The following is a 15,841-nucleotide window of genomic DNA, read 5'->3' as shown; positions in this document are numbered from 1 at the left end:
ACACACACCATAAGAAGACCTACACTCACCTAAGAGAGACCGGATATGGATGCATCGGTCTAAGGAGGTTCTACCTTACCAATTTTGTGGCTTGCCAATAATCAAGATCAAGCTTATTCGGTCCAAATTCCATCTTACACATACTATGTCAAGACATCCCCATGAAGCAATAATCCCGTCAATAATAAAGAGTCATTAGCTATTGAGCTATCATTAGGAAATGCATAGGGATATTAGTATAAAAACCATGACAAAAGGTAGGAAAGCAAAGCATCAGAACCAAAAACTAGCACAAAATTTTTCAAATTTCATATTTTTATTGAATTGAAAATGCAAACTAACTAAGATGCGAATGCAATCCCTTCCCCAAGCTAAACACAACATTGTCCTCAATGTACGAACATGTAATCCAACCAAAATAACCGAAAAAATGGTTCAAAGCACATAAAAAGCAAGATAAGAGGTTATATCTAATGTGTTACGAGAAATGTAAACTAAAATGCAAAGGAAAGAACACTTACTAGACGAGCTAGCCTCCCCCAAGCTAGCATGTATACGGGGGACTCTTCCATTCGTCATTCATTCAAGAAAAAAGGCCAAAAGTTGAAGGTTTGATGAAGGAAAATATGTTTGCATGTAATTTAACAATTTTCTATGATTTTTTTTCCCGGAAAAAGTTGCGTCCCCAATCGGGATTGACCGAGTTTAGACCGATTTTGACTTTTTCTCTTATTTCTTATTTCCGTCCCGTTTTTGAAAATTACGTCCCCGAACGGGGTTTTGTGCATGGGGAAGCGTGCAAAACCTCATCGAGACTCCTTTTCTCCATTTTTCATCTACAAATCACAAAAATAAACACCGTCAAGTCTAGTAATTTATTCCTAATTCTAAGAAAAACATTAAATTACGGAAAAGTAAAAACAAAAGCAAATAAAAGCTTGGGTTGCCTCCCAAGAAGCGCAAATTTTAAGTCTTGCTAAACTCCCATTTTTCGAACGTTGCGGCCTTCGTCCTCATTAAAAAATAAGTCAAAGCCCTTAGAAGCCGATCATATACCTGTGCATGGGCAATACAAAAACATATATATGCAATTGATAAGATTAACGCATAAAAGATCAAAGGATAAGGATGAAAAATCTTATCAAAATGCGTAGGAGAGGCTTAAAAAACAACCATCGTATTACTCCACTCGTCAGCAAGAGATGGAGCGTCATGCTTAAGATCGTGAAATAAATCGTTAGCGCACAAATTATCATCATATATGGTCTTAAATTGGTGGCATGAAGAATCAAGGAGGTGGGTCTCATTGGAAATGGCCAACTCCTCCCACTTATCCTCGATGGGATCATCATGAAGTCCCGCATCAACCATAATTGGATCAACTATATAATCCGTGAAATGAATCTCAAAGGTTTCCAAAGACTCGGGTGAAACCTCATCCGTGTCATTAAAATCGGGCCCAACAACATCCATGTCATGGGTGTCATCTACTACAAGGTCAATGTCATTAACATGAGTCACTAAGTGGTCAATTGGAGTGATGTTAAGGGGAATTTCAAAAGAAAAATTCTGACCATCATCATCGTCTTCCAATAATTCTAAATTATTAGGGACAAAAGACTCACATTGGAAAGGTGGAGGAGTGGAAGCTTCGATAAATCGCTCATTTCCTTCTCACATTTTTGTGAGCATGTCTTCTAGTATTTTTAAGGTACGAGCCTCAGACGCTTGTTGATCCAAATGAGCTTGAAGAAGCATTATGAGCTCCTCTTCGACACGCCTTAAATATTCTTGGCAAGCTACTTCCCGACACTGGTCGGCCATGAACCTTAGGAAAACCCAAAGCTCCTCCGCACTCTTGTAGTAAAGACTCCCACAACTCATGTAAAGAGCCAAATCACGGGACTTGGAATCCATTCCTTCAAGTACAACCTGACCCAATTCATATTCATTGTAAATGAATCCAAAAGAAGCAATCCAATTAGTGTATTCGTCAAATTGGGACAAATAGTCATGAAAAGGTTGGTTTTGTTGTTGCAAGAAAGGAAATACAGCCATTGGACGGATATAAGGATCCTCTTGAAATAGTTTTATCACCTGAAAAAGGCACTAAAACTATAAGAAAACCGCGAGAAAGATCCCAAGGAACAAGTGTTCCCCTGGGACAAAATAAACAAGATAAAATTCAACAACTAATAACAAACAAAATCGTCTCCCCGGCAACTGCGCCAAAATTTGATAGGCTATGTCTCACAGCGAACGAAGATAAATTCCCTAATGACAAATAAATGTAGTAATAAGTGTCGAACCACAAGGAGACGGAAGTTTACTAAACAAGTTGCTATGGATTGAATTCTATCGAGGTCGGTTTATCGGTTGTTGGTTGGTTTATTGGTTAAGCAAATAAAATGAAAACAATAATAGAGAAAGCAACTAAGAAGTCGGGTCACACATGAAAATTACTAATTAGTCATGTTAATTTAGAAATGCATTAATAATGATAAATAGTTTAGGCCTTTAGACACCCACCTCTCGATATTAGCATTGACCATAGACCGGGTCCAAACGATCTCTCGATATGGCTAGGTCGTTCTACTATAGCATGTTTAGTCTAATTCAATTTCGTGTCTCTCGACTTATAGAATGAATTAACAAACTTAATCTGCGATTACGGTCAATAACCTAAGATTAAACAATATAAAGCAAACATGTTATAGAAACTATTTTAATATCGTGACATCTCATTTTAACAATTGTGGTTAGTTATTTAGCATGTCTCCCTTAATCCCTAGACTAAGGAAATTACTCGGGCATAATGTAAATTATCTAATGACTAATGAATAATAAAAGTAATGCAATAAATGAAATTACCTTGATAATGGAAGAACTTGCAAATGAAGAACAAAGAATGAAACGTAAATAACTTGTAATGGAAATTGATTATAACTTGAAATGTTTAAAGGAAATGTAAACAACAGAAAAACTAAACTAATCTAAACTAACCTAATGACTAAAACTAATCTGAAATTTAGAGGTTTTTTTGAACTTGAACATGATGGGAAAATTGTGTAAAATTGGATGCAATGCAACATCCTTTATATAGGAAATGAAGTAGGAAACGTAAAAGTCAAAGAAGCAGTCAACCCCGATCGGGGACAAGCCACCCCGATCAGGGATGAGGTGATCCGGGTTTATTCACTTAATTGCTCGATTAATTGCATAGAGGACCCAATGTTTGTGTCTTAATTCCTCTTTAATCACCCGGTTGAATGCTTAGTGAATATCTTAAGAGCATCCTAAGCTTGCTCTAGTCTCTTTCACTTTGGGCTTCATTTCATTACTTCATTTTGGGGCTTCATATTTTATTTGTCCACTAACATTAGTTAGTTTTATCTTGCTTGGGTTTCCCATTTATTCCATAAGAGTCTCTCTATGGTCAAGTCTTGCTTCTACTAGCTCCGTGAACTTCAGTGATTGCTAAAATGACGGGAATGAGCTACTAAAAGCTTCACTTCCTACAAAATAAAATGAATACGGGCAAAAACACGTAGAACACGGAATTAGCTCACTAATACACTAAAAGTAGTGAAATAACAAGTAAAACCGAGCTAATATATGGGGTAAAATCTTATATAAAATGGACACATCAGTTATGCTTGGGTGACTTCAATGTGGTGCCTAAAATGGAAGAAAGGCTGGGTAGTACTCATTTGCAACTAGCAGATATGAGTGAATTCAGTCAATGCTTGTGAACTGGTTGACCACTCTGCTACAAGCTGCCATTTTACTTGGAACACTAAGCAAGGTGATGGTCTCAGGTGGGCAAAATTGGATAGGATTTTAGCCTCTCAATAGTGGCTTGCCAATCTTAATTCCACGGCTACTTTTGTGAATGCAGGGGTTTCTGACCATTCCCCTTGCTTGGTTACCATTGGAGATATGTAAACCCCTTGACTTTCATCCTTTAAATACCTGAATTGATGGGCATTATCTCCTTAATTTCAGACTGCTGTGACGGAGGGTTGGACCTCACACTATTATGGTAGTCGTATTGCTTCTTTATTCCAGAAATTAAAAAGGTTAAGGGGTTATTTGAAGAGACTTCACACCTCATCTTTCACTAACCTCTCTGCTAGGGTGACTACAGCAAAACAGAGGCTTAATGATTGTCAGGAACATCTCAGTTGTTCCCCTTTGGATGTTTCACTTATCAGGGAGGAACAGATCCTACTGCAAGATTATTTAAAGGTGAACAGAGCTGAATTGCAAGCACTTCAGCAAAGAGCTAAAGCTCAGCATCTTCAACAGAATGATCTTATTACCAGATTTTTTTACTCTAGTATTGTAGCTAGGAAAGTCAGAAATACCATTGGCAGCATTATGGATCAATCATGGAACCTGTGTACAGGAACAAAGGAAGTGGCACAAGGTTTTATCTCTTATTATCAGACCTTATTGGGATCCTCCACTCATGTTGAGACTCTACCTCCCCACCTTTTCCATCAGTATGCCTTGGCTAGCTGTGATTCTCTTGTGCATCCAGTGAGGGTGCAGGAAATACTTGAGGCTCTCAGGTCCATAGATAGAAATAAAAGTCCTAGTATTGATGTATACACTCCTGGGTTTTTCCTAGATGTCTGGACTGTGGTTGGTCATGATTTTAAGGATTCAGTTCTTGAATTCTTCCTGGAAGGAGCTCTACCTAAGGCAGCCAATACTACTTTGTGTGTTCTGATTCCTAATATGGAGACCCCACTCATTGTTAAGGATTTTAGGCCTATAGCTTGTTGTACTACCTACTACAAAGTGGTTAATAAAATACTAGCTAATAGATTAAAGCAAGTTTTGGACTCCATTATTGGCCCTGAACAGGCTGCTTTTATGGCTGAGAGGGATATTTTTGATAACTATGTTGGCTCATGAGTTGGTCTCCAAGTATGGACGTGCCTATCTTACTCCTTGGTGCCTGTTAAACGTGGATATAAGGAAGGCTTTTGACTTAGTGAATTCGTAATTTCTAAAAGAAAGTATGTTGATGCTAAAATTTCCACCAGTGTTTATTAATGGGATAATGGCTTGTGTGACTTTCCCTAATTACTCTTTGCTTATTAATGGAGGGGTAGAAGGGTTTTTTCCTGGCAAATGTGGTCTAAGACAAGGGGATCCCCTTTCCCCCTACCTCTTTGTCATTTGTATGAAGGTGATGTCTAGGCTTCTCAGAAGACTCCCTAGTGCTGCAAACTTCTCTTATCATCCTAAATGGGTTCAGCTGAACCTTACACACCTTATTTTTGCGGATAAGCTGCTAGTATTCACTAGAGGTGATCCACTTTCTGTTAGAGTTGTAGCTAATTGCCTAGAATTTTTCAGTGAACTCTCAGGTTTACATATTAAACCTGCAAAAACTGACTTCTACTTTGGTGGAGTAGCTAATGACATCAGGGCCTTAATTCTGGATGATATTGGTTTCAGCGCTGGAGAATTTTCTTTTAGGTATTTGGGGTTACCTTTATTCAATGCCAAGATTACTCAGGACATGTATCAACCCCTGTTGGACAAAATTAAGGCAAGAATTATGCATTGAGCAAATAAAAGTTTGAGCTATGCAGGTAAAACTCTCTTTGTTAACTCAGTAATCTTTGGTTTAAATAACTTCTGGGGAGCTAGTGTGTTGCTTTCAAAGGGAATTGCTAAGAGGATCAACAAGCTTTACAAGAACTTTATCTGGGGTATAGATGCAGGATGCAAGAAGCATACTTTTTTTAAATGGCAGATGTTATGCTCTCCTAAGATTAAGGGGGGATTGGCATAAAGGAAGTTCTGAGTTAGAATAGTGCACAGATGATTAAATGGGTATGGAAACTGAATTACAGACCTCGCTGTATTTGGTCTAGATGGATACATACATACGTATTGAAGGGTAGTGATACCTGGCTGGCTAATACTTTTATTACTAACTCATGGTATTGGAATAATGTGGTTAAAATGAAAGCACTCTTGCTTGGTATTACTAGTTTTCCTGCCTAGGCACTTCAGTTGCTTGAGAGCTGCACTCCCAACATGAGGTATGATACAAATGCTATGTATGAAAAACTCGGAATTAGAAGGCCTATGGTCAGTTGGCACTCACTGGTTCATGGTAAAGGCTGTCATCCCAAGCACTCTTTTGCTGGAATGATGGTTATGCATAATGGTCTCCCAACTATGGATAATCTGATGAGAAGAGGCATGCCTTTTGTAAATAGATGTGCTCTGTGTGAATGCAAAAGTGAAGATGTGCAACATCTTTTCTTTGATTGTGAGTTTTCTAGGCAAATCCTGAATATCATTGGTACATGGCTTTGTCTACCAGTGGGGTCTTATTCTTTGGTTCTTATTGCTCAAGATTTTGCATCAACGAAATGAACTTACAAGCAACATGCTGGATTCATGGCTACTATCTACTACCTATGGAAGGAAAGAAATGACAGAATTTTTAAGGGGACTAAATCCTCTATGGTTACTCTAAGTGTTAAGATTAAGAAAGTTGTAAATTTACGTTTATATGGTTCTAGGCTTTCTTAGGAATTTTTGTAGGTTGTTTTTATTTCATCTTAGGGGACTACACTGGTCTCCTTTGTAGGAAGATTGGAAGGGATCTTGTACATTCTGATTCTATTATAATAAATAGATCCAAGCTTTTCTCCGAGTATCAGGGCTTGTGTTCGGCGATCGGTTATGGTTTCTTACCTTTTTCTTTCTCTTCGTTGGGAAAGTTGGAGGCTGATGCCATTGCACTGCTCAAGCGGATTCAGAAAGTTTCTCTGTCTTAGGATGCTGCAACGCGCGCTGCTTCTTTTATTTTTACTCGACTTAGATTTGTTATTGCTAATGGGGTGGGAGCCCAGATTGTGTCTCGGTTTTTTTTTTTTTTTTTTTTTTTTTTTTTTTTTTGGGAAAATGTAAGCTTTCATTAAAAGATCAAAACATCCATACAATTTTGTTACTTAAGGCTTAACCTTAAGTGGACTTACATCATACTCAAACTATTGCATACACCCTCAGTTACTACAAATTCTATCAAACCATAAATTTGCTTTCTGAACTTTTGATATATGAATACTACTTCGTAGCCTCATTTGCAGCTCCTATTTACATCTCTTCATCATCAGTTTAGGCAGAGGAATACACCCTTCAATGCGGCAGTTGTTCCTGCACCACCAGATATAATAAACTGCTGCTGCCAAGGCTGAAGCAATGGCTCTTTTCTGTTGTAGTGAACGACATCTCTGCTGAACCCACCAAGTTATTATTTGCTTGTCAGGGAGTTTCATTTGAAGCTACTCTGAAATTATAATCATACATCTGCTACTGAATGGGCACTGAAAGAATAGATTCTCCATACTCTCTTCAGCATTCCCACACAGATAACAAATGTTCTGTTGAATTATCCCCATTCTCATCAGTCTGTCCTGGGTTAACAGTTTCCTGTGAGCCACTAACCACAGAATGAAACCATGCTTTGGTACAATCAGATTATTTTGTAGTCCAAGCATGCCAAGGTATATCCAGACCCTCATTAACAAGCCAAGAATAAACTAGTTTGATTGTGTAATCAGTAAGAGTATCACTGAACATGTGTTGTTTTCCCATATTTTTAACCCAGCAAATCTTCTTCCATGCCCAGCTAGCTCCACTACCTGGTGAATAGTCCTCCCACTCCTTATCTTTCATATAAATTGCGTGGATCCAACGTACCTTTAAATGATCAGTTTTTTTCGCAATCCACCACACATATTTGGCCATTGTAGCAATGTTCCACCAGTAAAGATGCTTCAATCCCAATCCTCCCTTCTTTTTTGCCTTGCAGATCTGATCCCAGGCAACCAGTGATAGGCTTTCCTTTATTTCATTGCCATGCCATAGGAATTTCCTGCATAAGTACTCAATTTTTGTGAGAATTGTTTTAGGGAGAATAAAAATTCGAGACAGTAATTATGGAGTGTACTCAGAACAGATTTGATCAGCACCACTCTACCAGCATAAGACAATCTCCTTGCCCCTAAACCTCTAATCCTGGTAGTTACCTTGTCTATGAGACATTGACACTCATTCACACTCAACCTTTTAGGAGAGATGTTTAACCCCAGATACTTGAAAGGTATTTTCCCTCTGTGCATTCCAGAGACCCTAACCAGCATTGCCAATGTTTGACTATCAATCCCATTACAATAAATTTCTGATTTCCCTTGGTTCATAATCAAACCAGATGCTAAAGAGAATGTTTTAAAAGCCCTCAGCATAAGCATTACAGATGGGATATCACCTCTGCAGAACATGACAAGGTCATCTGCAAAGCAAAGGTGACTCAACTGCACTCTTTTACATAGGGGTTGATAACTGGACTCCTTTCTCTTCTGCACCCAAATCAAAATCATGCTGAGATAATCCAAACAGATAGTGAATAGAAGAGGGGACAAGGGATCCCCTTGTCTAAGCCCTCGTTTCCCCTAAAAATACCTAAACACACTCCCATTCAAAGAAATGGAATAGGTTGGAGTAGTCACACACTGCATGATAAGATCTAGGCTGAGTGTAGGGAACTTAAGGGCAGTCAACATGTGTCTAAGAAACTCCCATTCTACATAATCATATGCCATCTGTAGATCAATCTTCATCATGACTCTAGGTGAGCAGGCTTTCCTCTTATATAATTTTATCAGGTCTTGACAAATTAGAACATTACCCACAATGTCCCTACCTTTTATAAAGGCACTTTGAGAGGGGCTGACTATATCAGGTAAGATAGTATTCAGTCTATTACAAATTACCTTTGCAACACATTTATAGATGGTGTTGCAACAGGCAATTGGTCTAAACTGAGTAATATGTTCAGGGACTTCCACCTTAGGTACCATAGTAAGGACTGTAGCATTGCAAGCTTTCAGCAGCTTCCCAGAAGTAAAAACACTCTTCACAGGAGCAATAAAGTCCTTCCCAATAATGGTCCAGGTGTCTTTAAAGAACTGGCTACTGTATCCATCTAGCCCAGGTGCTTTGGTACCAGGAATGGAAAACAGTGCATTCTTAATTTCCTCATCAGTTACAGGGGCCTGCAATAAAGTCTGGTGGTCATTAGTTAAGCAATTCCCCTACCTTACAATATCAACACTAATGGGTTCAACTGTTTTTGAGGATCCCAGAAGGTCACCATAGTAATCTTCATAAGCACTTTGAATGTCCTCCTGGTGAGTACACAGCACCCCATTCTTATTTTTCACTTGATACACCATATTCCTCATTCTCTTATGCTTGATGCTGGCATGGAAAAAAGCAGTGTTAGAGTCCCCCTCATCCATCCACTTTTCCTTAGACTTTTGCATAATATATTCTGTACGAGCTTTCTTGAGAAGGATAAGCTCTTGAGCACAAGCAGCTTCAGCATCACATAGCTCCTTATTCAGGGGATCCTGCCTCAGTTGCTTCTGAAATCCCTCTAAGGCCACTTCAGTCACATGAGTAATGTTCTCAATGTCACTAAAGTTCTGCTTATCTAAATGCTTTAACTATACTTCAAACTTTTTAACTTCTGAGTGAGCTGGAACATAGGAGTACCCTTGAGTCTCTTCTGCCACTGAGCCTCCACCACCCTATGAAAGTCATCCAGAAGAGACCACATGTTGAAATACTTAAAAGGAGCACCCTTCCTTCCCCCCACTTCCCTAAAGAGAATCACACAAGGACAATGATCAAAGAGTCCTTCAGGTAGGAAGTTTGCATAACACTCAGGGAAAGCATTCAACCACTCAGCAATAATCAAAACTCTGTCAATTTTACAGTAAACTTTTGAGCCATTTTCATGCTTGTTATTCCAAGTAAAAAAAGCCCCAGTGGTCTTCAATTCAGTTAACTCACAATTTGCTACCATCTGCCTCATAGGTAAAATATCATTCTAATGCACCTCAGCTCCCCCTAGTCTCTCATTCAGATGCATGAGATTATTGAAATCCCCACACACCATCTAACTATTATCAATCCCATTCCTAATTGACACCAAGGAATCCCATAGGCACTCCCTCTCCTTGTCCTTGTTGAATCCATAAACAATTGTGAAAAAGAAGTGGCAACCCCTTATTTTATCAAAAACTTTAGATTGAATCAGCTGAGCAGTTACACACTACACATCCACCTCAAATTGAGTAGGCTGTCAAATAAGCCATATCCTACCCCCTTTGTGTTGACTGCTATTCGTGCAAATAGACCAGCTTTCAGAAACTATATTCATAACCTTAATCCAGTTACTACCTCTAATTTTAGATTTTAAGAGACCAAATAACCCTACATTATTCTGGTTTATAAGAGACCAAATAACCCTGCATTATTCTAGTTTAGAAACCACTTTATTTCTAATTGTTTATTCATACTATTCATCCCTCTTATGTTCCAAAAACCCAAGCTACCCATTTTCTAATTGGATCCTCCTCAGGCCACACTTGCCAGCACTTACACTCCTTGATATAGTCATGTTCAGTGAATCCAGAAAAGTCACACCATTAGGTGAGAATTGCCTGCTCTCAGGTATCTCCTGCCTTATCATCCTAGTTATAATTCGTCTAGGAAATGAGATCCCCTCATTCAGTTTAGTCACAGGTATAGCAGGTGTAACAACTGTGTTACAACAGGCTGGACTACAGGGGCACATACAATCTCAGGCTGTACCACCTGTGCTCTTGGTGTCTCAGTTCTCTTTTGTGGTTGAGGGTTCTGCACTGCAGTTTTCACTGTAGGGGGTCTAGGTTTCCAAACCTTCCTCAGAGGCTGATTACCCTTACCCTTCCTACAGTGTTCTGCATCATGTCCCATTCCCTTACATTTCATACATGTGATGTGAGTCATATTTACACACATTTAGTCCCCTAACTAGCCTAGTTCCTATGCTTTTTAGTGTGTATTAGGTTCATTTCTTGTCTTTAGCTTCCTATTATGCATATTCTATGAGGTATGGTGTCCTTTGTAGAAGAGGAGTACTAACCTTACCCAAACGGAGTGAAACGGAGCTAAAATTGATAATATCCAATGACCAAGCATCGAAGATGAGACCAAGGCTAAAGGTCGTAGTTCAATAAATCAAGTTTTAGGGTAATGAAGGACAACCCCCACGACCCAAGAATCAATCCCCATAAGTTGTTGAGCAAGGATGACGAGAAGGAAGCCATTACAAGAGGAAATTGCTTGGAACCAAACCAAGAGTTGCTTGTTTGGCTCTGAAACTATGATAGATGAAACGGCGTCGAAAAATTAAGTGGTCTAGGCTTTTGAATCACTCCAATAGGAGTCCGGATGAGGAAATGACGTCTTTTTTACAATCCGAGCTCAAATAGACAAGCTGACCTATGATCCGAGCGTCCCAGACTTAGGCCGGGCGTCCCAGACCCAGGAAGGGCATCCCCAAGCCAGGACGAGTGGATTGTTAGGAAGTCAAGAATGAAGAAGGAACCCTGTCCCAGGATTCGAGCGTCCTGAGCTCAGGACGAGCGTCCCAGACCTAGGATCCGGGCGTCCCGATGCCAGCCCGAGCGGATCACCTTACAAGACCAAGCATGCTTCAGGCCAGGACGCGCGTGTCCCTGGGGAGTTACTACTCAATCCGTGTATGTCCCTCAGGAGTTGCAAATTATCAAGCTTCTTTTAGGGTCTTAATCATCATTTAAGCCCTTAGTAACCCTAATTCTTGTACTTAATCTTTAGTATAAATACCCCATTATACTACCTAGCTAAGAAACAAGTTTTCTTTGATTAAATCAAGCTCTCTTAGATTAGATTAGGAGTAGATTAGTCTTTAATCTTTCCACGAATTACACATTAATCTTTCCTTAATTATTGTTCAAGCTTTATTATTGGGTAATTGAAGATTATTGGGTTATTATTTGGAGATTTAACAACTCTTCATGAATCAATCAGGTTTTCTTCTATTATTCTTTCCTTTCCATTTGTTAATCTTAAGTTTGGTATAATTCCTTTACTCTTTACTCTTTATTGCTTATTTCTTCACTCTTTTATCATGTTTATACTTGTTGTGATGATTGGCACCATTGATAACATGTCTTCCACGATAATGAGTGAGTAGTTACTTAACTAGGATTAGTGGGGGATTAGGGGAGTTAATCATGGGATAGATTTATGCTTAATGAGTTCATATGAATGCTTGCTTATTGTTCTTCAACTTATGCATATATCATGTTTGATGAAATGCTTGATTAACAACCTAGCATGTTTCTCTTATCTTTTCAACAAGGCTTGTAAGACATAAACCAACTCGAGCCTTGTTAGACCTTGCATATTGTTGAATAGGGAAAACCCAAGTCGACTTGTAGGTGTTGTAAAGTCTTAACCGACTCGGCTCTGAGACGTAAGTTTTCCTAGAAATTGGTTTATCATGCATGTAGTTTAATAGGAAGAATTAAGTCAACTTGTAGGTGTTGTAAAGTCACAAATGACTCGGCTCCGGGGCCCAAATCTTCTTATAAATTATAAGACATGAACTAACTCAATTCCAACAATAATAATTGCTTGCATCCACATAACTCATTTATGCTATCTTACCATGATTCCCTTGTGATCCCATGACATCCTAGTATCTTTATTAATTGTTTACATCTCTTAATTTATTTCTTGTTTTACTTCCATTGCTTCTATTAGTTTAGACTCACCAACTCCACCCCAAATCAATTGTGACACTAGCATAAATTGAGATAGATAGACTTAGAACCCAAAGCACACCGTCCCGTGGATCGACCTCGACTTAACCACTACCTAGTTGTTTTTTGAGATTATAAATGTGTTTGATTGGGCGTGTGACGACAACACTCATCAAAATGGCGCCGTTGCCGGGGACGGTGTTTTGTGATTAAGTTCTTGCTTGTTTGTCTATTTTTAATTGTGCTTTAACCTTGAGGAACTTTTTCCTCAAGGTCGTTCTTACCGTTTTTGTGTAGTTTTCTTGGTTGTAGTTGTTTCCTTGCCTTAGCTATGATAACTCAAGACTTGACATATGGAGTATGTGGTGGATCTTTTGAGTATGACTATGGGTATGGGGAGTTTGAGGAGTAAGTCAACACAAACCTACCTTACAAATCATAGAATGAAAATCCTAACTACTACCCCAATTTTTCCCACAAAAATTACCACATCCAATATCCACAACAACCACCCACCCAAGACTCATATTACAACCAATTCCAAATGCCACAATATAACCACTTTCACACCCACACACAACAAGAAGATGAGTATAACTTTGACATTCAAAATATGGTTCTCCAAATGATGGGAGACCAACCAAATTTCTTCACACAAATGCTAGAGGAGAGACAAAATAGGGACAATGTTCTTCAAAGCATTGCTACCTATGGTGAGGAGTTGGTAATTCGAATTGCCTAAATGAAGGCAACTCGAGAAACCACCCAAGCAACCACTCCCCACCAATCCTTGAGCATTGACCATGAATGTGAATTTGAGGTAATGACCTTTGATAAACAAGATATGAAGTGGGAAGAGCCAATATCCTTGAGCTCTTGTGAGTATGAAAGTGTGGTATTTGATGAAGATATGAGGTTGAGTAAGCCAAATACTCTTAACCTTTGTGAGTATGAGGGTGTGTCATTTGATGTGAACATTGAGGTGTTGGAGAAAGAGTTAATGAGGAGGAGTGAAGCCCCCATTTATGATTCATATGAAGATAGCGATGATGACAAGCCTATGGAAGAAGCTTATGCGGAATATGTGTCTTTCAAGGACTTATGGAATGAAGAAGAGGAATGGAGTGGTGAGATTGCCTCACTTGAGGAGCCCATATATCCTTGAGAAGTTTGAGGTATGCTTCCATGAAGAAGATGAATGTCTCTTTCCTATTGACTATGAATACATTTTCGCACCTACCATGGAACCTATGATTGTTGGAGATGATATGGTAAACCTTCTCCAAGAGGTCAAATTGTTATATAAAAGGTACTTGGTTGAGAAGCTCAAGAACAAAGCTACGAATGAGCTTACTTGTGGAGACTTGGGACCCACAATCTTAATTCCTAAGCTAGCCTGTCATCAATGCTATGAAAATTCTCCTTCTACTCTTGAAGGATTGATAAATCAAAATGCTATCATCATCACCCTATTTGAGGGAGACGGGAGAGAATGGAAGCCTCCCGATGACGAGAATTTTAAGCTTGCTAATTTGGAGAGCCAAAAAGGCTATGAAGAGGCCAAGGTGAAGGGGAGAAATTTCAATGAAAAGCCCCTTGTGGAGGATTGGCTCTATTCTATTTTGAAGTGGCCATGGTTCTATCTTTGCTTATTTGAGGATTGTGCCCAAGCCTTTGACCGGTTATTGAGAGCATTGAGCAACATGCACAACATCAATAACCATGGCAACAAGGAATGAGTTTGGTGGAGTCCTCCCTCAAACCACCATTTGTAAGATATCCTTTGACTTTGCATTACATTTACACTTGCATTTAGTTATATACATATACATTTAGCTTGCATTTGTGAAATATTTCATATTGCATTTATATTGGTTAGTTCATATAGTATAGTTTGCATTGTAATATATCTCACATGTTGCATGTAGTTAGTTGCATTCATGCATAGCCACTAATGACCAAACCTATTCCTTTCTACACTAGAAATAGTGCTTAAATCGGTTTGGGGAGGTTTGATCATAGGTGACCTAAGCGTGCATCATCTAGTATAGTGTAGATTGCATTCATTTATTATATATGTCATATAGAATTGCATTTAGTTAGAGCATGCATTCATTCATAACATATCATATCATTGCATTTATACTTCAATTTCCATAAAACTTTAAAAATTCAAAAACATGTATTGCTTTTTCATTCCTACTCCTACATGTACATTGAAAATACATAAAAATTGAAAAATTTCGAAAAACTCAAAAATATGTTCTTTAATTTCATAAAAACAAAATCCATAAAAATTTGAAAATTTCAAAAAACCAAAAACATGTTCTTTAATTTAGTAGTGTAGAATTGTATATACTTGTGTTTTTGTTCTCTTCTCACATAGATACAACACCACATTTGATGCATTAGCAAGGGAAAGTGAAGACCGCTTGGTATGATCACTCTAATATCTATTTCCCTTCCATTTATTTTCATTATTCATATGAGGAGGATGGGCTTACATGTCAAGGAGGATATGGTGTATTTTGTTGTTCCGGTTTGTGTATCTATGTGTTGTTAGGAGTTGCATCTAGATTATTTGTCATTCTAGTTGATAGAAGCATATGCATTAGAGTTGTATATATATTAGTTGCATCATGGCATTTAGTCGTATTTTAGAATTTTTTTGTGAAAATGCCTATTTGGGAAGCTTGACAAGTGTATATAAGGCCGTTGTAGATACTTTTTCTCCTTGATACTTTGTTTGCTAGAATACCCTCAAAACACCCTAGGATGTGTCATGCTAGTATCCTTTGACCCATGGACTAAGGCCCAGTCAAGAGTACCTTGTGGTGTGATGACTCCTTGGCTACCGTTTATTCCAAGGTGACCCTTGAAACCATGCAACCATCTTCCACTTCTATTATCATGTTTTGTCAACAAAAAGGGAATGGACACAAAAATCTCAATTTGAGTTCAAGCATTAAAAAAAAAATAAAGAAGTTTGCACAAATTGCATCAAAGAAAAGAGGAGTACAAAAATAAAAAATCTTATGCTTCAATAAAAACACCCTCGTTACAAATTAGGGTGACTTTGAAAATATTCAAAAATTGCAAAAATTGAAAATTGTCAAGTATCAAAATGTCAAACATCAAAGAAATGGCAAGAAATTGTTCTCAAA

General features: G+C 38.4%; 2 protein-coding genes across 2 annotated transcripts; one reads left to right on the top strand and one right to left on the bottom strand.

Moving 5' to 3' along the window:
- Positions 1-5,071: 5,071 nt before the first annotated feature.
- LOC141657286 (uncharacterized) lies at positions 5,072-6,812 on the top strand. Its single transcript, XM_074464466.1, has 3 exons — positions 5,072-5,566; positions 6,028-6,331; positions 6,598-6,812. Exons 1-3 carry the CDS (start codon positions 5,072-5,074, stop codon positions 6,810-6,812), a joined length of 1,014 nt encoding a protein of 337 aa, XP_074320567.1.
- A 577-nt stretch (positions 6,813-7,389) lies between these two features.
- On the bottom strand, positions 7,390-10,842 carry LOC141657277 (uncharacterized). Its single transcript, XM_074464454.1, has 7 exons — positions 10,684-10,842; positions 9,595-9,907; positions 9,141-9,484; positions 8,811-9,092; positions 8,104-8,396; positions 7,738-7,912; positions 7,390-7,467 (listed from the first exon to the last, which is right to left on the bottom strand). The coding sequence occupies exons 1-7, from the start codon at positions 10,840-10,842 to the stop codon at positions 7,390-7,392; spliced, it is 1,644 nt and encodes a 547-aa protein (XP_074320555.1).
- Between the last annotated feature and the right edge of the window lie 4,999 nt (positions 10,843-15,841).

This window comes from Silene latifolia, chromosome 1 (assembly GCF_048544455.1).
Source record: "Silene latifolia isolate original U9 population chromosome 1, ASM4854445v1, whole genome shotgun sequence".
Classification (NCBI taxonomy): Eukaryota; Viridiplantae; Streptophyta; class Magnoliopsida; order Caryophyllales; family Caryophyllaceae; genus Silene; species Silene latifolia.
The sequence above is the reverse complement of the archived record's forward strand: the minus strand, read 5'-3'. Positions and strand labels throughout refer to the sequence as shown.

Coding starts and splice junctions, on each gene's coding strand:
- LOC141657286 (XM_074464466.1), top strand. CDS start 5,072: ATGGCTTGTGTGACTTTCCCTAATTACTCTTTGCTTATTAATGGAGGG. Junction 5,567..6,027: donor CCCTGTTGGACAAAATTAAG/GCAAGAATTATG, acceptor TTTCCTGCCTAG/GCACTTCAGTTGCTTGAGAG. Junction 6,332..6,597: donor GCAAATCCTGAATATCATTG/GTACATGGCTTT, acceptor ATTTCATCTTAG/GGGACTACACTGGTCTCCTT.
- LOC141657277 (XM_074464454.1), bottom strand. CDS start 10,842: ATGGGACATGATGCAGAACACTGTAGGAAGGGTAAGGGTAATCAGCCT. Junction 9,485..9,594: donor GTGGCAGAAGAGACTCAAGG/GTACTCCTATGT, acceptor ATGTGACTGAAG/TGGCCTTAGAGGGATTTCAG. Junction 7,913..8,103: donor TTAAACATCTCTCCTAAAAG/GTTGAGTGTGAA, acceptor GTACTTATGCAG/GAAATTCCTATGGCATGGCA.